This window comes from Jaculus jaculus, chromosome 9, assembly GCF_020740685.1.
Source record: "Jaculus jaculus isolate mJacJac1 chromosome 9, mJacJac1.mat.Y.cur, whole genome shotgun sequence".
NCBI lineage: Eukaryota > Metazoa > Chordata > Mammalia > Rodentia > Dipodidae > Jaculus > Jaculus jaculus.
The window spans coordinates 98,185,509-98,207,190 of NC_059110.1; the positions used below are offsets into that span (position 1 = coordinate 98,185,509).

The following is a 21,682-nucleotide window of genomic DNA, read 5'->3' on the forward strand; positions in this document are numbered from 1 at the left end:
TTTGCCCAATTGGAACACGCGTTTCATAAGGAGAGGCGTTACCCAGCCGCCAATGGGCGGGCGCCGGTGAAACGGATGAGCCAATGGGCACAAGACGTTGAGTGACAGCTGTCCAATCGAGACCCTCAGTGCTGGTGCGGTTTACAGCTTAAGCGCCGCCGCGGTCTGAGGAATGTCAACTATTCAACATGGAGGCGGAGGTCGATAAGCTGGAATTGATGGTGAGTACCAAGTCGAGGAAACCTACTGGCTAATTAATTTTTTTTACCCCCTCTCCAGAGGACTAGAAGGTGGGGCGCAATTCGGAGTCGCCGGAAACTCTGGGGTGACGAAGGCTGGACCAGGATTCGAGTTCCCACCTCCTTCACCGAAGGCTGCAACCACCGCCTTCTCTTAACCGCCGCGGGGGGAAGGGGTTACATCCGGGAAACTAGGGAGGGAAATGGCGGGAGATGTTGAGGGTGTGGGGCCTTTGTAATTCCCCTGCCTGCTGCTCCCCATATTGAAGGAGCCCGTAGCCAGAACGTTTTATGTATTTCCACCTCCCCACCAAATGGGACTGGAGCCGGGGCCCATCCAAGCCCCTCGAAGGAGATGGAGAGGTCGTTCGCACTCCAAGAAAGGAGGATGGAGCGTGGGGCGGGGAGCAAGTGCTAGGGAGTGGGGAGAAGTCATCTGAGGCCGAACTGCTCACCTCGGAGGCGGGCTGCGAAAGTCAGAGGAAGGATGCTAGGCGTGTGCGCGCGACTTCTGAGCGGCCAGGGCAGCTCCGAGAGCCCGTGGTGGTCAGCCTGGGGCGAGGGAGGAGTGAGCGATGGAGACTGAGCCAGGATGCCCCTTCCTGGAGCACAGCACCCTGCTGTTGGGTGGCCCACTTTCATTCCTCCCCGGAAGGTGGCAGGCAGGCAAGGATTCTGGCTTGGACGAGGGCGCCCAGTCGAGGGGCTGTCCACCTTTCCTCTCTGCAGGCTTTATTCTCCCTCCCAGGCGTGGACTGCTGGTTCGATCACCCGCGCGCTTTTTTCTTAGCGCCCTTGTTCTGTTTTTAGTCTTGCTTCTTTTGCAGAGATTTTTCTCAGTGGACCACCTTCCCTAAATATACTGTATTTGGAGGAATTACTAAATTTGAAGGTTTTTTCTTTGTTAAAGGGATAAAATTGCCCGTAATCCAAGCATTCAGGGAGCAGAAGTAGGACTGCTGTGAGTTTGAGGCCAGCCTAGGACTACAGAGTGAGTGCCAGGTCACCCTGAGCTAGAGTGAGACACTACCTTGAAAAAATCCAAAAGCACAAAATCTGCCCCTCCTCCCCCTGCTAATTTCTGGCATTACTGTTTAGCTATCATTTATATCTGTTTTGTTCTCCAAGGGTCTTGGCTCTCTGACTTGGAAGATACTGAGTATCACCTTCATGCTCCCCATTCCCACCCCAGAAAAATGTGAGACTTGTATTTTCTTCTCGTGTATTAATGAACTGAAGTGCTTCACACAAACTTAAGGGCTTTTTTTTTTTGGTTTGTTTGTTTTTGGAGGTAGGGTCTTGCTCTTGCCCTGGCTGACCTGAAATTCACTATTTAGTTCCAGGCTGGTTGCAGTCCTCTTCCACAGTCTGGGATTACAGAGTACACCATGCCTGGAGTCAATTGCTTTTAACTTTTTTTGTTTGCCTAAGTTTTTTGAGGGAATGTAGGGATAGAGGCGTGAGAGGGAGAAGAGTAAAAATTTAATGAGTTTCTAAACTTTTTAAAAATTATATTTTACTGGGCTCGAAGGATGGCTTAGCAAAGCCAAAGGACTCAGGTTCAATTCTCAAGGACCCACGTTAGCCAGATTCACAACGTGACACATGCATCTGGAGTTAGTTTGCAGTGGCTGGAAGCCCTGGCGCACCCATTCTCTCTCCCTCTTTCTGTCAAATAAATTAAAAAAAATATATATATATTTATTTGAGAGAGAGAGAGGGAGGGAGGGAGAATGGGTGCATCAGGGCCTCTCTGGTCACTGCAAACTCCAGATGTGTGCACCACCTTGTGCATCTGGCTTACATGGGTTCTGGGGAATTGAAACTGGGTCCTTAGGCTTCACAAGCAATTAATTTAACTGCTAAGCCATCTCTCCAGCCCATTATGATTATATATTTTTTTCCCCAAGGTAGGGTTTCACTGTAGTCCAGGCTGACCTGGAATTCACTATGTAGTTTCATGGTGGCCTTGAATTCATGGTGATTCTCTACTTCTCTGCCTCCTGAGTGCTGGGATTAAAGGCATGCACCACCATGCCCGGCTCCAGCCCACTTAAAAAAAAAAATCATTTGTGTGTGTGAGAGAGGGAATGGGTCCAAACTTTCAATAATTAACGTTTAAACTTTTTGTGGTATTATTTAATGCACTTAAAACACACAGAATATTAACTATTGTAGAGTCTATCAGCAAGCATAAATATTTCTTGTTCCTCTCCCCTATTCTGTATTAATCACTCTAAGTACAGATATTTCTGCTTATTAGATGCTAAATCTAATTTTGTGGGTTGTTTACTCCAGTTACTTGTTCATTTTTTAAGCTTTTTCTAGCCTTTCCAGTAGAGTCAATACACTTACAAGACTTCTTTAGATTGAACAAATTCTAAGGAAAAAGTAAGCATTTCCCCTTTTAAGAAAAATATAAAGTAGCTGGATTTCAATTTTTTTTAGATGTTTAAATTATGGTATAGAATTAAAATGTTTTTCAAAGAGAAGAAATAAAAGTAGTCTTTTCCTTTCTTAAATTTCCTGAAGTAAATTGGTAGTTTTTTTTTTCTCTTCAAGAGACTGTGTTTTTCATAATCATTAATGTTTAAAAATGAATTCGAGCTGAGCATGGTGGCACATGCCTTTAATCCCAGCACTTGAGAGGCAGAGGTAGGAGGATCACCATGAGTTCAAGGCTACCCTCAGACTACATAGTGAATTCCAGGTCGGCCTGGGCTAGAGTGATACCCTACCTTGAAAAACCAATAAAGTAAAATAAATAAATAAAAATTAGAATTTTCTGATTTTTCTAGTTAGGGTCTCACTCTAGGTTTACCTAGGATTCACTATGTAGTCTCAAGGTGGCCTTGAACTCATTGTAATCCTCCTACCTCTGCCTCCCAAATGCTGGGATTAAAGGCATGCACCACCATGCCTGGCTTCAAATTAGATTTTGTTGTTGTTGTTGTTTTTTGAGGTAGTGTCTTACTCTAGCCCATGCTGACCTGGATTTCACTGTGTAGTCTCAGGGTGGCCTCGAACTCAAGGGGATCTTCCTATCTCAGTTTCCTGGGTGCTGGGATTAAAGGCTTGTGGTACCATGCCTGGTTTTCAAATTAGAATTATTGTTTTTTTGTTTGTTTATTTTGATTCATTTGAGAGCAACAGACAGAAAGAGGCAGAGAGAGAGAATGGGCATGCCAGGGCCTCAGCCACTGCAAACAAACTCCAGATGCATGTGCCACCTTGTGCATCTGGCTTACATGGGGCCTGGGGAATCGAGCCTTGTACCAGGGTTCTTAGGCTTCACAGGCAAGTGCTTAACCGCTAAGCCATCTCTCCAGCCCTCAAATTACAATTTTTCTTTAAATTTTTATTTATTTGAAAGGTGGGCGTGGTGGCACACTCCTTTAATTCCAGCGCTTGGGAGGCAAAGGTAGGAGGATTGCCATGAGTTCAAGGCCACTCTAAGACTACATAGTGAATTCCAGGTCAGCCTGGGCTAGAGTGAGACCCTACCTAAAAAAAAAAAGAAAATTATTTATTTGAGAGAAAGAGAAACAGAGGAAGAGATAGATACATAGGGAGGGGGACAGAATGTGTGCAGCAGGTTCTCTAGCCACCGCAAACCAACTGGAGACACATGTACCACTTTATGCATCTGGCCTTATGTGGCTACTGGGGAATTGGAACTGGGTCCTTTGGCTTTGCAAGCAGGTGCCTTCACTGCTAAGCCATCTATCCAGCCACAAATTAGAATTTTTTTAATTAATAAAAATTTTTATTTTTCAGAGAAGAGGGGGAGAGATGATGGGCGTGCCAGGACCTCCAGCCACTGCAAATGAACTCCAGATCCATGCGTCACCTTGTGCATCTGGCTAACTTGGGTCCTGGGGAATCGATCCTGGTCCTTTGGCTTTGCAGGCAAATGCCTTAACCACTAAGCCATCCCTCTAGCCACCAAATTAAAATTTTTATCATGGCTTTTAACATTACTACTTTGGTGTCATAAGACTATGCATCTCATCTTCAGATTTGCCATGTTCTTTTTAAAAATGTACCTGGTGCTTCCTCACAAAGCCTAAGGACCTAGGTTCAATTTCTCAGTATCCAGTATCCACGTTAGCCAGATGCACAGGGTGGTGCGTGCATTTGGAGTTCGTTTGCAGTGGCTAGAGGCCCTGGCATACTCATTCTGTATCTGCCTCTTTCACTCTCAAATAAATAAATAAATAATATTTTTTAAAAAATATATCTGTTCCAGGTGTTGTACATATTGTCAAATAATTTTCCTGAGTTATATGGCCTAAAATTTGAGTCTAAGTCTTAATTCCCAGCAGTTCTGGATTTAAATCCATTTCTTAGTAGGTTTAATTAAATCTAAGTAACTGAAATGGACCACTTAAAGGAAGGTTAGTGAAAATAATGGAAAACATCTTTTTATCAATCATTACTAATGGAGGAATAAGCTTATTTTAGGGTAATCTTTTTCCTCTAACATTTTCCTTTCACTTTCTGACTGAATGCTGTTTGTCTATTGTTCCTTTCTGTGATGCCACAAAGTGATTGTTAACAAAAGTTGGTGTTGGGCTGGAGAGATGGCTTAGCCATTGAGCGCTTGCCTGTGAGGCCTAAGGACCCTGGTTCGAGGCTTAATTCCCCAGGACCCATGTTAGCCAGATGCACAAGGGGGTGCATGCATCTGGAGTTCGTTTGCAGTGACTGGAGGCCCTGGCGCACCCATTCTTTCTCTCTCTCTGCCTCTTCCTCTCTCTGTCGCTCTCAGATAAATAAATAATTAAAAAAATTAAAACAAAAGGTGGTGTCATCTGCCACTGCAATTATATTTCTGGGTTTATATTTGACAATCTCAGCCCTCCCATTATTTTCTTTTTTATTTTATTTTTTAAATTTTTATTAGCATTTTCCATGATTATAAAAAAAAAATCCCATGGTAATTCCCTCCCATTATTTTCTTTTTTGGTTTTTCAAGGTAGGGTCTCACACTAGCCTGGGTTGACCTGGAATTCACTCTGTTGTTCCAGGCTGGCTTTTTAAATTTTTTTTTTCCCCCCCCGGAGGTAAGGTCTCACCACTCTAGCTCAGGATGACCTGGAACTAGTCTCAGGGTGGCCTCAAACTCATGGCAGTCCTATCTCTGCCCTCTGAGTGCTGGGATTAAAGGGTTGTGCCACCACGCCCAGCTCCAGGCAATCTTCCTATCTCTGCTTCTAGAATGTTGGGATAAATGCATGTATTAGCATGCCTAGCTCATTATTTTCTTGATATTTCTGAGTTTGGAGGAAATGGATGTACTTTCCTTCAGTAAGTTAAGAGTTAAATTGAAATGTTGAAAATCCTTTTTCATAGTATTCTGTGAGGTTTGGTTACTGTTGCCCTGTTTAGAACATGCTGGCTCCCAGGCAGTCTCTTCCTTTTTTTTATAATAGCCCACAGTAGAGTGTATGTGGGTGTGTTTGTTAGATTCCACAGTGATAGATTGGGGTTGTAATAGGGATTTCTTTCTTTCTTTCTTTTGATTTTTCAAGGTAGGGTCTTGCTCTGGCCCAGGCTGACCTGGGATTCACTATGTAGTCTCAGGGTAGCCTGGTACCCTGCTCTTCCTACCTCTTTCTCCTGAGTGCTGGGAATAAAGGTGTGCACCACCACACTGGTAAAGGACTTTCTTTTTCTAAGGCAGGTAATCCATTAGTTGCTTTGGTAAAGTTATCAGCAAACCATCCAAGCAAAGAATAGAACTAATTTTCATAGCTTTGCCTTAATAATAAGTACAACTGGTTTTATTAACACTAACTCTGAAGTATTTATTACTAATACCCATGTTAATTACTACTGATGCTTAGATTCTATTTACAAAATTCCTTTACATCTATGAATGTTTCTGTTTGTTAAGCACTAGTTATCAAAAAATTATCACTTTGATATTTAAGTTTTATGTTTCTAAAACTATGAATAAATATTGATTAAATGTCTTTAGGTTTTGGATGTCTTCAGAGCAAAATGGCAACCCAACTTTACATTCTGTTCACACTGAAGCTTCATGATGCAAGATGCTTCTATATTCCTTTGCTACTGACTACTGCTAACAAATGCTCTGACTTTATTGCACTACTGTACTTTACAGCTAGCAGTGCAATAGTATTGTCAAAGCATCTGAAAGCAGGTTGCACACCAGAATTTTGAATTTTTTAAAACTTTTTTCTTCAGTGTTTGTGAATAAATCACCATAATATTTGCTGCTGAAGAGTATAATTGTGCTACAGATTTTCTGTATTTAGAAAGTCATTAAATTATATGAATAAGTGACTAAACAATTTCTGCTGTATGTTTCATATAGTAACTTGTCCCCAGTCTTATTAATTAGTATTGATTTTAGATTTGTATGGGAAATACTTGAATTTAAAGCTTAAAACTGCTTGATTTAATTCATTATTGTAATTATGATATATGTGAATCCATTGCCTTTTTGTGGTAATGAATATTAAAATGTAATATACATAGTAAACACCAGTTTTATATATTTTTAATTTTTTTGGTTTTTTTCAAGGTAGGGTCTTGCTGTACTCCAGGCTGACCTGGAATTCACTGTGTAGCCTCAGGGTGGCCTTGAACTCACAGCGATCCTCTTCTTCCTCCAGAGTGCTGGGATTAAAGGCATGCACCCCCATGCCCGGCAACACCAAATTTGAATGTCCAGTTTGATGAGTTTTGGCAAATGTATATAGTCATATAACCACTTCTACAACTAAGATAGAAAGTATTTCTCCTGAAAAAGTTCCTTTCTAGCTGGGCATGGTGGCACATGCCTTTAATCCCAGCACGGGGGAGGCTGAGATAGGAGGATCATTATGAGTTTGAGGTCAGTTTACTAGCGGGAAACCCTATCTCAAACAGCCAAATATATATATATATATTTTTTTTTTTCCTTTCTGCCCCTTTGTAGTAATCTCTTCTCAAATTCTTTTCTAAAATTTCATATAAATAGAATAATGAAATACATAATGAATAGTTCTTTTTGTGCCTTTGAGACTCATCCATGAGTGGTATTGGTAACTGGGACATTTTTATTGCTAGGTACTATGACACTGTACAGATTATGACAAATTTATTCACCATATTATGCACTTGGGGTTGTTTCTAGGTTTTACCTACTATGAATAAAGTCATGGATGTTTTGCGTGAACATAATTTTCTTCATTTTTTTTTTCATGCAATACTGAAAAATGGGATTTCTGGGCAGTATGGTATGGTTGATTTTATAAGAAACTGGTAAGATCTTTTCCAAAGTTTCTTAGTGGCTGATGATAATGAGGTGTTTTTTTTTGTTGTTGTTGTTGTTTTTGATTTTTGAGGTTTGAGCTTACTCTAGCCTAGGCTGACCTGGAATTCACTATGTAGTCTCAGGGTGGCCTCCAATTTACAGTGATCTTCCTACCTCTGCGTCCTGAGTGCTGGGATTAAAGGCATGCGCCACCACTCTTGGCTCGATATTGACAGTTTTTCATGTGTTTATTTGTAAGTGACATATCTTCTTTAGTGAAATGCCTTAAAATATTTTCCCTACTTTCAAATTGATCCACAAGAATTCTTTTATTTATTTATTTATTTATTTATTTGAGAGTGTCAGAGAGAGAATGGGTGCACCAGGGCTTCCAGCCACTGCAAATGAACTCTGATGCATGTGCCACCTTGTGCATCGGGGAAAAGAGCCTCGAACCAGGGTCCTTAGACTTTACAGGCAAGCGCTTAACTGCTAAGCTATCTCTCCAGCCCAAGAGTTCTTTTTCATTAAAAAAAAAAACCCACAAATTACTTATTTATTAGCGAGAGAAAGGTTGTGCCAGTGCCTCTAGCCCATGCATGTGCCACCTTGTGTATCTGGCTTATGTCGGTACTGGGGAATCAAACCTGGGTCCTTAGGCTTCTCAAGCACCTTAACCTGTAAGTCATCATTTCAAAAACTTTTTTGTTTCAGCAAGGCGTTGGTGGCACACTCCTTTAATCCCAACACTCGAGAGGCAGAGGTAGGAGGATTGCTGTGAGTTCGAAGCCACCCTGAGACTCCATAGTGAATTCCAGCTCAGCCTGGGCTAGAGTGAAACCCTACCTCAAAAAACCAAAAACAACAACAACAACAACAACAACAAAACTTTTTTGTTTGTTTCTCAAGATAGAGTCTTGCTCTAGCTTAAGCTGACATGAAATTTACTATGTAGTCTCAAGGTGCCCTGGAATTCATGGAAATCCCCCTACCTTTGCCTCTTGAGTGGTGGGATTAAAGGCGTGAGCCAACCACACCCAGCAATCTTTTTTTGTACTTTTAAAAACATTTATTTGGCTACATATATGGTACCTATACCTGTATCTTTTTTTTTTTTAAATTGTTTTGAGCAGGAGAGATGGCTTAGTAATTTACATTTATGCCTGTGAAGCCAAAGGACCCAGGTAGAGAATCTTCAAAAATTTTTGTTTTTCTTATTTGTTATGTGAAAATAGCATTATTCCTTCGATTATTTTGGCTCCTTTGAGCAAATCATAGATGTCTTTTTTCTTTTTCTTTCTTTTTTTCTTTTTTTTTTTTTGAGGTGGCATAGACTGACCTGGGACTTAATCTGTAGCATAGACTGGCCTTAACTCATAGTGATCCTCTTACCTTAGCCTCTGGAGTGCTGGGATTAATTAAAAGCTTATTAATCACTTCAAAAGTAAATATGGAAATAAATCCTTCATCGGAGACTTGAATCCTGAGTTTTGTTTATTGCAGTTGAAAGTGCAAATAAGACAATGTAAGATTTTTTTTGATGTCTACTATTAACTGGGCTATAGCAAGTTGCCCTGCTTTTATTACCTTTCCAAGTTTTTTTTTTTGTTTAAATATTTTAATTTTATTTATCTATTTGAGAGAGAGGGTAGGGAGAGAAATAGAAAGGAAGAAATGGGTGTGTCAGGGCCTCCAGCTGCTGCAAATGAACTCAGATACATGTGCTACTTTGTGTGTCTGGCTTACATGAATCATGGGGAATCGAACCTGGTTTGCAGGCAAGCTCCTTAACTGCTAAGCCATCTCTCCAGCCCTGGGTTTTTAACAAAAACAAAACAAACACCAGTAACAAACCATGCCTGGACATAGTAGGTCTTAAAAATCATCTATTCTAAGGCCCCAGTGCTGCTTGCTTTTTAAAATTGTTTTGATTGTTTTGCATATGCAGGTATTATTTTTTTCATTTTGTATTAGAAACCTGTTGGGATTTGTAATGTCAATAATAATTTGGGGAGACTTGATCTCTTAATAATTGTGAACTTTTTCTTTTGTTCTTCCTTTTTTTGTGTGAGACATGGTCTTGCTGTGTACCACTGGCCTGGATCTTACCTTCCTAAGATGTCACTGAGTTTTCTTTAAAAAAAAATAATTTGTTTATTTGAGAGAAAGAGAGACAGAGAGAGAATGGGCATGTCAGGGCTTCCTGCTGCTGGAAGTGAACTTCTAGACATATGTGCTGCTTTGTGCATCTGGCTTTATGTGGGTATTGTATTGGGGTATTGAACCTAGGCCATCAGGCTTTGCAAGCAAGTCACTTTAACCCTGAGCCATCTCTTCAGTCCCCTGAGTTTTCTATTCAGAGTCTGTACATCTATAAACATCTTGGCTAAAGGATTATGAACTTGTAAAAGAAGAATTATATATATATATATATATATATATATATATATATATATATATATATATATATATAAGCAGCTGGGCGTGGTGGCATACTCCTTTAATCTAAGCACTAAGGAGGCAGAGGTAGGTTGGCAGAAAGTTCAAGGCCACTCTGAGTGAATTCCAGGTCAACTTGGGCTAGAGTGAGACCCTACTTTGGGGAAAAAAGTTATATATATCAGAATCATGGACCTGTATGGTACATACATACAGTGGCAAAAATATGTGTGGTACAGGTGCATATACACACACACTTAAGTAAAACGAAGGGTGCTCAGGAAAAACAGAAAAGAACACCTGATAAAACAGCCCTGGGTGTCTTCACAATTGGAGTCAGAGGGAAAAAATATGATGCATCATCCTCAAAGGAGGGTTGGGCTTACGTGTCTTTGTAATGCCAACATAAATGGGATTTGTGGCTCTCCTTCTCTAACATTCAAAGAGTGTATTTATAACAAGGTTAAAAGTTAAAGAATTGCCGGGTGTGGTGGCTCACGCCTTTAATTGAAGCAGAGGTAGGAAGATCACCATCAGTTCCAGGCCATCCTGAGACTACATACTGAATTCCAGGTCAGCCTGGGCTAGAGCAAGACCCTACCTCGAAAAACTAACCAAACAAAAAAAGAAGTTAAAGAATTGCTAGATATGGTGGCTTTTGCTCCCAGTACTTGGGGGGCTCCGGGGCTAGAAGTGAGACCCTGCCTATACTGTGCTAGACCTGTGAGACAGCAGTGTCAAAGATTTAAAGTTATAGCTTGTGTTGGTGGCACCATTTGTTTACTGTCCTCTCCAAGAGCCTCCTGTAGTGCCCTGCGTTTTCTTAGCTACAAAAGATCTCAGAGACAGGGCTTGTGGCCATCTTCCCGTGTTATAGCTTTCCCTGTCTCTATCCTGCCTTACCACTACTCAGAGACAGAACTAAAATTTTGAGGAAAATAGCTAAAGAAAGTTATTTTATGTATTACCTAGATGGAATTCAAGATGATTCATCACTACTGGCTTTACTAGTTCCAGGCTCAAGTGTTCCACTAACCCCCCCCCTCCTCCCAAAGTCAGATAAGCTTTTTTTTTCTTTTCTGATTTTTCGCCCAGCTCAGATAAGCTTTAAAAGGGACAGGACAGCTTCTGCATTAGATATCTTTTATTGTGCTCCATTGTTTTGGATTGGATGTCACTGTGTAACCAAAATTGGCCTCTAGATTATAGGGGTGCACCACCATGATGGCAAGACTATTGTAGATCTATTCTAGAGTTGTTTTTTTTTTTTTTTTTTTTTAATATTTGTAGGAGAGTAAGCAAGTGTGCTTATGAGCGCAAGAGTCTCTTGCTACAGTCCTACTCCAGATGCCTGAACAATTTTGTGCATCTGGCTTTATGTGGGTAATGGTGAAATGATTGAACCTGGGCCAGCAGGCTTTGCTAGCAAATGGCATGAATTGCAGAGCTATCTCCCCAGCTCCCAGAATTAAAAAAAAAATGTTATTATAAATCACATTTGTAAAAAATCTGAACCTGTAGTCTATACTATTTGCAGAGCAGTTAAAAAAAAAAAAAAGCTATTTTTTTGTGGGTGGGACTGGGATTTGAGGTAGGGTCTCTCACCCAGGCTGACCTGGAATTCACTTTGTAGTCTCAGGGTAGCCTCAAACTCATGGTTATCCTCCTACTTCCTACCTGAATGCTGGCATTAAGGGCATGTGTCACGACACCTGGCTTTAAAGCAAGCATATTAGACTTTTGCAATTGAAAGATGCATCTTTCAGAGACAACACCTTTTGTATGGATCCTAGAAATAGTTCTGTAAAAGCTTGAGATTGGAAACTGATGAATCTAAAACTTCTGCCTGCTTTTTCTTTTTTTGGCTGACTTTAAAAATTTTTTTTTTAATTGTGGGCTGGAGAGAATGCTTAGTGGTTAAGCGCCTGTGAAGCCTAAGGACCCCCGGTTCGAGGCTCAATTCCCCAGTAGCCACGTTAGCCAGATGTACAAGGGGGCGCATGTGTCTGGAGTTCGTTTGCAGTGGCTGGAGGCCCTGGCGCGCCCATTCTCTCTCTCTCTCACTGCCTCTTTCTCTCTCTGTCACTCTCAAATAAATAAAAAAATTATTTTTTTTATTAACAACTTCCATGATTGTAAACAATATCCCATGGTAATGTCCTTCCTCCCCTCACTTTCCCCTTTGAAACTCCATTCTCCATCATATCTCCTCCCCCTCTCAATCAGTCTCTTTTACTTTGATGTCATGATCTTTTCCTCCTATTATGATGGTGTTTTATGTAGGTAGTGTCAGGCACTGTGAGGTCATGGATATCCAGGGCATTTTGTGTCTGGAGGAGCACATTGTAAGGAGTCCTACCCTTCCTTTGCCTCTTACATTCTTTCTACCACCTCTTCTCCAATAGACCCTGATTGGCTGCCTTTTGCATGAGATAACATGTCTATAACTTGTTCTGAGTGCATATTACTGCTATCTGTTTCTGACAAGCCTAGCATGTATTTATTCTGTTTATTCAAAACTCACCAACAGAGGCTAGGCATGGCAGGACACGCCTTTAATCCCAGCACTTGGGAGGCAGAGGTTGGGGACCACTGTGAGTTCAAAGCCAGCCTGAGACACAAAGGATAACATTTCAGAATTGGAGTTATAGAGGGAAAGAATAGGAGGTATCCAGCCTGTCACAAAGAGGAGAACATTTCAACTCTTTTTCTTTCTCAAAAATATACTTAAATTAATTATGGGCTGCAGAGATGGCTCAGCAGTTAAGCAGTTAAGTGATATATGCATCTGGAATTCATTTGCAATGGTGAGAGGTACTGTTGCACCCATTCTCTCTTTTCTTTCTCTGTTTGCAAGTAAATAAACAACAAAAGAAAAAAATTTGAGGTAGGGTCCTATTATAGCCAGGCTGATCTGCAATTCACTATGTAGTGTTAGGGTGGACTTGAACTCACATTGATTCTATTATCTTGGCCTCACAAGTGCACATACCTTTAATCTCAACACTCAGGAGGCAGAAGTAAGATCAGAGTTTGAGGCCAACCTGGGACTACAGAGTTCCAAACCATCCTGGGCAAGAATAAGACACTACCTTGAAAAAACTAAAAAATGAATAAGTAAATGAATGAAAGATAAAAAGACACCTCAGACATAAAAATAAATAGCATTTCCTGTTAGAGGTAGCATAACCATGCCTAACTGATGAGAGTGTCTTCAAAATGTTACCTAGTTTTTAATTAATTAATTAATTTTTTTGTGTGGTGCAAGGTAACTACTAACACAGATTTATCTTGTGAAGTTTGTAACAGACATATAAGTAATCAATGTTTTGTATACTTTTTATACATCAATTAAAAAATGACTGTTTATCACACATTAACAGCTTACATATGTGAAAAGAGTATAAAGTATATTTGCTCATATATCTTTTGATTTACAAAATAATTATGTGTACTGGTTTTTAGTTTCAGAAAGCTGACTCTGATTTGGATTACATTCAATACAGGCTGGAGTATGAAATCAAGACTAACCATCCTGACTCTGCAGGCGAGGTAATCAAAAATAAGTATTGTAGCTGAATGTTTTATACATTTTTTTTCTGGTCATATTTTTTTATTGATATTTTTAATTATTTGAGAGTGAATGAGAATGGGTTTGACAGCGCCTCTTGCCACTTCAAATGAACTCCAGACATGTGTCTCTTTGTGAGTCTGGCTTTATGTAGGTATTGGGGAATTTAACCTGGGTTGGTAGAGTTGGCAAACATGTACCTTAATATCTCCCCATATTTCATTTATTTCCTTCCTTTTCTCTCTCCCCTCCCTCCATCTGTCTCTTTTCCATGACAAAAAATATGTATTTAATTTATTTTTATTTTTATTTCCTTATTTGGGAGAGAGGCAGATAAGAGAGAGAAAGAACGGACAAGCCAGGGCCTCTAGCTGCTGCAAAGGAATGCCAGATGCATGTGGCACCTTGTGCATCTGGCTTATGTGGTTCCTAGGGAATATAACTTGCATTCTTTGGCTTTGCAGGTGAGTGCCTTAAATGCAAAGCCATTTTCTCCAGCCCTCATGACTTTTTTTTTTTTTTTCGAGGCAGGGGCTCACTCTAGCTCAGGCTGACCTGGACACCACACTGAAGCTCTAGGCTGGACTTGAACTTGCAGCTATTCCATCTGAGCCTCTTCAGTCTGGGATTATATGTATATGTCTCCAAACTTGGCTCTGGTAATATTTCTAACAATAATATTAGTTATCATGTACTAAGCTTGTCTTTACTACTATTTGTAGGGTCCCAAAATCTCAAATTAATAGAATATTTGTTATGGTATATAAGAGAGATTATACTGATAGTGATAATTAATGAGCTGAAATGTAAGTCCTCTGCCACTGAGCTATATTTCTAGCTTTAGTTATCTTTTTTAAAAAAAGATTTTTAAGTTGGCATGGTGGTGCACACCTTTAATCCCAGCACTTCGGAGGCAGAGGTAGGAGGATTGCCGAGTTCAAGGCCACCTTGAGACTACATAGTGAATTCCAGGTCAGCCTGAGCTAGAGTGGGACCTTATGTTGAAAAAAAAAAAAGATTTTTAAAATTACTTATTTATTTTGAGAGAGAAAGGCAGATAGAGAAAGAGAGTGGGCACCCCAGGGCCTCTAGTCACTGCAAATAAACTCCAGAGGTATGTACCACCTTGTGCATCTGGCTTTACTTGAGTACTGAGGAACTGAACCTGGGTCATTAGACTTTGAAGGCAACCTCCTTAAAACTGTTCAGTCATCTCTCCACTCCACTTGGACCATACTTTTAAGGCCTATCTATGTGACTCATAAGTTCAAGGCCAGGTCTAGATAACTTATTGAGACCCTTTCTCAAAATTAAAGAAGGCTGGGCTGGCGAGATGGATTAGAAGTTAAGGCATTTGCCTCCAAAGCCAAAGGACCTAGGTTCAATTCCCTAGGACCCTTGTAAGCCAGATACACAAGATGGCACATGCATCTGGAGTTCGTTTGCAGTGGCTAGATGCCCTGGCACGCCCATTCTCTCTTTCTCTATCCTTCTCTCTCCCTCTGTCTGACTCTGTCTCTAATTTAAAAAAAAAAAAAAAAAAAAAAAAAGCCAGAAGGTAGCTTAAAAAAAAAAATGAAGGCTAAAAAAAATTAGGACATACCTCAAAATTAGTGCTTGCCAGGTATATACAATGCTGAGTTCAACCCTTGGTATCACAAAAAGAACAAAGCAAGAGATTAAATTGAAACAGGGCCCAGTTGCTAAAGTACTTGCTGCACAAACATGAAACCCAAAATTTAGAACCCACAAAGGTCAGGCTTAGTTGCATATACCTGTAATCCCAGTGCTGTACAGGCAGAGACAGGATTTCTGGGACTTGTGGGAAAGCTAGTTTAGCTGACTTCGTGAGCTTGAGGTTCAGTACGAGTCCCTTTTTTTCAAAGAAAAGAAAAAATATGGGCAATTCTGGGGAGATGGCTTAGTGGATAAAGTGCTTCTCACAACTGTGAGTACCTGAGACTGGATCCCCAGACTCAGCCAAGATGCCTTAACACAAGTGCAACTGTGACGAGATGGGAGGCAGAGACAGAAGAATCCCCTGAAAGCGTATGGGCCAGGTTCAGTGAACAAGAGACACTTCTCACAGTGCAAAGTGAGGACCAACACATGAGGTTATGCTTGTCCTCTGACTCCATCCATGCACTCTAGCACACATGTTCCCACATTTACACACACACCTGAACGTGTACACCAAGAAAAACATAGGTGGAGGGCTATGGTGATAGTTCAGTAGTTAAAGGTGCTTCCTTGTAAAGTCTACTGGCTCATGTTTAATTCCCCAATTACTCTTATAAAGTTAGACAGGCATTCACTTGCAGTGACTAGAGAGTCTGGCATGACCATACAAATAAAAAAAATCATTTTTTTTTAAACCTAGGGTCTTTAGCCCCAGCTGACCTGGAATTCACTATGTAGTTTTAGGCTGGCCTTGAATTAATAGTGATCCTTTTATCTTGGCCTCCTGAGTGCTAGGATTAAACGTAAGTGGCACCACGCCTAGCTAAAAATTTTTTGTTTTTGTTTTTCAAGGTAAGGTTTTGCTCTAGCCTAGGCTGACCTGGAATTCACTATGTAGTCCGAGGGTGGCCTTGAATTCACAGCGACCCTCCTACATCTGCCTCTGGAGTATTGGAATTAAAGGCATGTGCCACCATGCCCAGCAATTTATTTTCCTCCCTGAGGTAAGGTCTCACTCTAGCCTGTCAGCCAGGCACTCACTTTAGTCCCACGCTGGCCTCAAATTTATGGTAATCCTCCTACCATTGCCTCCCAAGTGCTGGGATTAAAGGCATGAGCAACTGAGGAAGACACTCAAGAGCTGCCTCTGGCCTTCACATGCACCTATGTGTACCCATACATATACAAGCATGCATACCCACATGTACACACATCACACACATATGCACCCCCTAAAAGCCAAAATAGTGTCTTTAATTTTCTTTTCAAAGTAGGGTCTCACTCTAGTCTCAGGCTTGCCTCGATCTCAGTGATCCTCCTACGTGCTGGGATTAAAGGCATGCACCACTACACCTGGTCCTTTAGTTATCTTTTGAACAGCATTTAGAATCATATTTTAGAAATACAATGTAAATAATGATTGAGAACCATGCATCAGATGTTACATGTGCCAACTAATGTTGACATGTCTCTATATGTTTGCGTGTTTTTTTTTTCTGTAGCTAGGCTTTAAATTCCTTAAGAATAGGGTCTAGGGCTGGAAAGGTAGCTTTCTGAATAAGGCATTTGCCTGCGATACCTAAGGACTCAGGTTCAATTCCCCAGTACCCATGTGAGCCAGTTGCACATGGTGGCACATGCCTTTAATCCCAGCACTTGGGAGGCAGAGGTAGGAGGATTGCAGTGAGTTCAAGGACATCCTGAGACTACATAGTTAATTCTTGGTGAGACCCTACCTCAAGAACAAAACAAAAGACAAAAACAAACAAAAAAGATGACACATGCATCTGGAGTTCATTTGCAGTGGCTAGAGGCCCTGGCACACCCATTCTATCTGCCTCTTTTTTTCCCCCTCTCTTTCAAAATGAATAATAAAATAATAATAATAAAAAAGGAATAGTGTTTAGCTGGGCATGCACATGCTTTTAATCCCAACATTCAGGAGACCAAGGTAGGGTTACTGGGAGTTTGAGGCCAGCCTGAGACTACATAGTGAATTTCATGTCAAAATAGAATCTATATCTTGAACTCTTTCCTAGTCCCGTCTCCTCTCATAGTTCCATAAATGTCATGTTTTTCAAGTAAGTGGTGTGTTCTTAAAAAGCTTGTTTTTTACTCCATAGCTGAATATATTTTAACTTTTATTATTTATTATTAAAATATGTTAATCTTTTTTCTGGCTTAGAAAAATCCAGTTACACTTTTAAAGGAATTGTCAGCAATAAAGTCTCGACATCAAGCTTTGTATGCACGCTTTAAACCAGTTTCTGTTGAGCAAAAAGAGACTAAGAGCCGCATTTGTGCTACTTTGAATAAGACAATGACGATGATACAAGAACTACAAAAGCAAACAGACCTGGAGGTAATGTTTTCACTTGACAAGTTGGATGAGCATAGTATATACATAAAAACATAAAAGGATTCTTGATTAAGTTGACCTAAGCTGTCAAACTTTAAGATTTACTCTTGCTTCAAGCCATAAGTATAGTAAGCAGAACTCAGTTCACAGTTGGCATACACAGATAAGAACATGTTGGGCAAACATTGGTGTGATTAGTCAAGAATCATGTAAGTTTTTGAGGTGTTGGAAAAGTAGGCTGACTAGTCACATAAGTCTATATAAACTGAAATTTCATTACATAAAATTGAAAATTCAGTTTGTCATCTGATTGGCCAGTGCAAGTACAGAATATTTCCTGCCTCATGGAAAGTTTTATTGAACAGTGCTACCCTGGAGATTCTGCTGCTGTAGCTCTGGGATGTTCCGGATTTGGCAGTCTCTCTAGAGGTGACCTATATAGTTAGGCAGATTTGAAACTGCTTGAGAGATTTGAGTTGTAGTTCCTCTTATTTCTCCATATAATCCCTTTTGTCAGACATCCTGGCTGTTGCTCTGTAAAAATCCTTTACAATTTCCCTTTTCCCTCTTTTTCCTTTGTTTTGACTATTGCTTCTACTTGCTCTTGCTCAACACCATTGGCTGTTTCTCATCATCTGTTCTCCTTACACCTATCAGAGCACTAAATTTCTTCATATGTGTGTCTCTGTCACAGCTACCTGCTCGAGGTGAAGTTGCCTTCATCTTCTAGTGCTATACTTGACTGGCAAGGGGATAGGTTTTCATTGAACTAGCATTGGCTTACTAGATTTGAAACAGAGGAACTTATGAGAAAAGTTTGAAAATAGGCAATTGTGAAGACTGTAATGGTATACTGATCTTAACTTGAGAACACCTAGAATCACCTGTGAAGGGATTATCTTTGTTAGGTTAGTTAAGGTGGGAAGACCCACCTTAACTGTGGGTGGCATAATTCCATTAGCTGGGGGCCCTGAGCTATATAAAGAAGAGTGAGGGGCTAGAGAGATGGTTCAGTGGATAAAGCGCTCACTGTTTTTAAGGTGCAGTGCCCCAGTTTGAACTCCAAACCCCATGTAAAAAGCCAGAAGCAGGGCTGGAGAGATGGCTTAGTGGTTAAGCGCTTGCCTGTGAAGCCTAAGGACCCCGGTTCGAGGCTCGGTTCCCCAGGTCCCACGTTAGCCAGATGCACAAGGGGGCGCACGCATCTGGAGTTCGTTTGCAGAGGCTGGAAGCCCTGGCGTGCCCATTCTCTCTCTCCCTCTATCTGTCTTTCTCTCTGTGTCTGTCGCTCTCAAATTAAAAAAAAAAAAAAAAAAAAGCCAGAAGCAGGGCTGGAGAGATGGCCATCTGTTGACAGTGCTTGCTTGCAAAGTCTGTAGTCTTGGGTTCAGTTCCCTAGTACCCACATGAAGCCAGGTGCACAAAGTGGCACAAGCATTGGAGTTCGTTTGCAGTGGCAAGATGCCTTGGTGTGTTCATACTCTCTTGGAAAAAAGAAACAAACAAACAACAAGAATGACATTAATGATTCCTCCTTCCTTCTACCCTGACTGAAAATGAATTCCTTTCTGACTTGGAAAAATAAAATCTCAATTTGCAAAACAGTTCAATCATTTTTTTTTTTTTTTCTTCGAGGTAGGGTCTCGCTCTAGCCCAGGCTGACCTGGAATTCACTATGTAGTCTCAGGGTGGCCTTGAAATCATGGTGATCCTCCTACCTCTGCCTTCCTAGTGCTGGGATTAAAGATGTGTGCCAGCTTGAAGCAATGACTTTTTAAACCTTAGGCATCTCCCCAGTCTTCTTTCTGTTTTTGTCAGGTATTTTGTCCCAGCAATGAGAGCTGACTAACAAAAAGACTTAAATTTTTTTTTTTTTTTTTTTTTTTATAAAAGCATGCACCACCATGCCCGGCTTTTTAAAAAAAATTTTGTGCCAGGCATGGTGGCGCATGCCTTTAATCCCAGCACTCAGAAGGATCACTATGAGTTTGAGGCCATCCTGTGACTACATAGTGAATTCCAGGTCAGCCCAGACTATAATGAACCCCTACCTAGAATTTGCAAGGAGAAAGATATAGGGAGAGGGAAGGATGGAGCAATAGACAAAGAGAATAGGTATAGCAGGACCTCTCAGCACCACAAATGAACTCCAGTTGCATGTGCTATTTTGTGCATCTGGTTTTATGTGTGTACCAGAGAATCAAACCCAGGCTGTCAGGCTTTGCAAGCAAGTGCCTTAACCACTGAACCATCTCTACATTGTGTTTAGATGTGATATGTAGCACTATTAGAGCCATTTTATGAGTATAAAGTCACTATCAAGGATATTAGAATTGTAAGATAGAAGAAAACTGAGTTCCTCATGTGGTTAACATACTGAATAAGTCAAAATTCATTTATTATTTAGAGTCAATCCATTCTCATATGGTTCTGTTTCCATCTAAAAGCATTTTGTTCTTCAGAATTCAGCACAATCCTTTGTTTTTTTGATGGTTTTATTTTTTGTTGTTGTTTTATTTATGAGAGAGGAAAGAAAGAATATGGATGCTTCAGAAGCCACTGTATTTTTTCATACTGCCTAATAGCCACCTATATGTAACAGGTGAAAGAAGGAAAACAAAACAAACCCGATTTATTTATTTTTTAAATTTTTTACTTTTCTTGGTTTTTTTTTGAGGTAGGGTCTCACTCTAGCCCAGGCTGACCTGGAATTCACTATGGAGTCTCAGGGTGGCCTCAAACTCATGGCAATCCTCCTACCTCTGCCTCCCAAATGCTGGGATTAAAGGCACGCGCCACCACACCCAGCACAAACCTGATTTATTAAAGCAGCTTGTGAATTTATGAAATAGTAGTGAACTTGAAAAATATAAAAAGAAAAAAGGAATCAATTTTTAAGTTTTCATTTATTATTACATTATTATTATTACTTGTTGGAGAGAAAGGGTGAATGAACTCTGCAAATAAAATCCAGATGCATTGCCACATTGTGCATCTGGCTTCACATGGGTGACTAGGGAATTGCACTGATGTTTGCAAAATACTTTTCAAGTATGACATGCACATGTGATTTATTTAGTTCTGTTAAATGATAGTTCTTAAATTGTTTCCTTTGTTAGTCTTGTTTGTTTAGCTTAATTACAAAGCTTGATATGGTATTTTAAAAAAGAATATAGTTATTTTTCCCCTTACTTTTCTGATTTTGTGGTTAAATATATAGTATAAACTTACAGAAACACTTATTGGGTTAACAAAATAGAATTTAACTATCTTTCAAGGTGTTTGAAATATTCTATAATTTGTTTTCTAGCTATCACTACTGACAGAAGACGAGAAAGCTGTGGCAGAACAGTTAACATCTCACATGCCAGACTTAATGAAGAAATGAGATTAAAGAAGGAAGCTCTAATAAAGATTATTTCCAAAGAAATTCAGCAAGATGGCCTAGTTAACACTTAATATCTGGAGAAGGGAGGCTGGTAAAGATGGTGGTTTGAGTAACAGAATCATTATACCTTTCCTTTCAGAGGAGAATATTAGCAGATATAATGTATAATACATGTATACATATAGTATATAATAACATGTACACAGTTTTGTCATTTAACTATTTTCTTTTTGTAAAGTTGGGATAGATGTTTTGGCTTAATATAAAAGAATGTTTATGTACATTTCAGTCAGTGTGTGAATAAGCATGCTTTAGAAATTTGAGGTGGGGCAAAATACTTACAATATATATTATAGGTATAAATTTTATTTTTTGAAATTGTTGGTTTTAAATGAAGTCACACTATTGGTTTACTGCTAATATATGATATGCAGTTTCACACAAATTCTAGCTAATGTAATTAAAAGCCTTTTCTATGATAGTCTCACTTTTAATTTTTTTGGCATATGTGTATGTTCATATGTGAGTGCAGGCACACATGTGCCACAGTGCATGGGGAGATCATTGGTCAACTTGAGGTGTTGGTCCTCATATTCTACCTTGTTCAACTGCTTTGTTTGCCAGGCTAGATGGCCTGTGGGTCTGTAATTCTGTCTCCTATCTCTGTGGGCTTAGATTATAGAAGCCTGCCACACCTTCTGGCTTTTCTTTTCCTTTTTTTTTAAGATTTATTTTTATT

General features: G+C 40.1%; 2 protein-coding genes across 2 annotated transcripts in view; one reads left to right on the forward strand and one right to left on the reverse strand.

Moving 5' to 3' along the window:
* Prr11 (proline rich 11) overlaps positions 1-784 on the reverse strand; it is a 25,637-nt gene extending 24,853 nt beyond the window's left edge. The window contains exon 1 of the mRNA XM_045159727.1: positions 695-784. The gene's annotated coding sequence lies outside the window, so the exon portion shown is untranslated. The remainder of the gene's footprint in view (positions 1-694) is intronic.
* Positions 93-21,424, forward strand: Ska2 (spindle and kinetochore associated complex subunit 2). Its single transcript, XM_045159729.1, has 4 exons — positions 93-221; positions 13,411-13,497; positions 17,382-17,558; positions 20,866-21,424. Exons 1-4 carry the CDS (start codon positions 189-191, stop codon positions 20,941-20,943), a joined length of 375 nt encoding a protein of 124 aa, XP_045015664.1. The 5' UTR covers positions 93-188; the 3' UTR covers positions 20,944-21,424.
* Positions 21,425-21,682: the final 258 nt, after the last annotated feature.

What these genes read in the sequence shown, in the direction of transcription:
- Ska2 (XM_045159729.1), top strand. Translation starts at nt 189, where the DNA reads ATGGAGGCGGAGGTCGATAAGCTGGAATTGATG. An exon ending in TCGATAAGCTGGAATTGATG is followed by an intron (nt 222 to 13,410) that starts GTGAGTACCAAG and finishes ACTGGTTTTTAG; the next exon opens with TTTCAGAAAGCTGACTCTGA. An exon ending in ATCCTGACTCTGCAGGCGAG is followed by an intron (nt 13,498 to 17,381) that starts GTAATCAAAAAT and finishes TTTCTGGCTTAG; the next exon opens with AAAAATCCAGTTACACTTTT.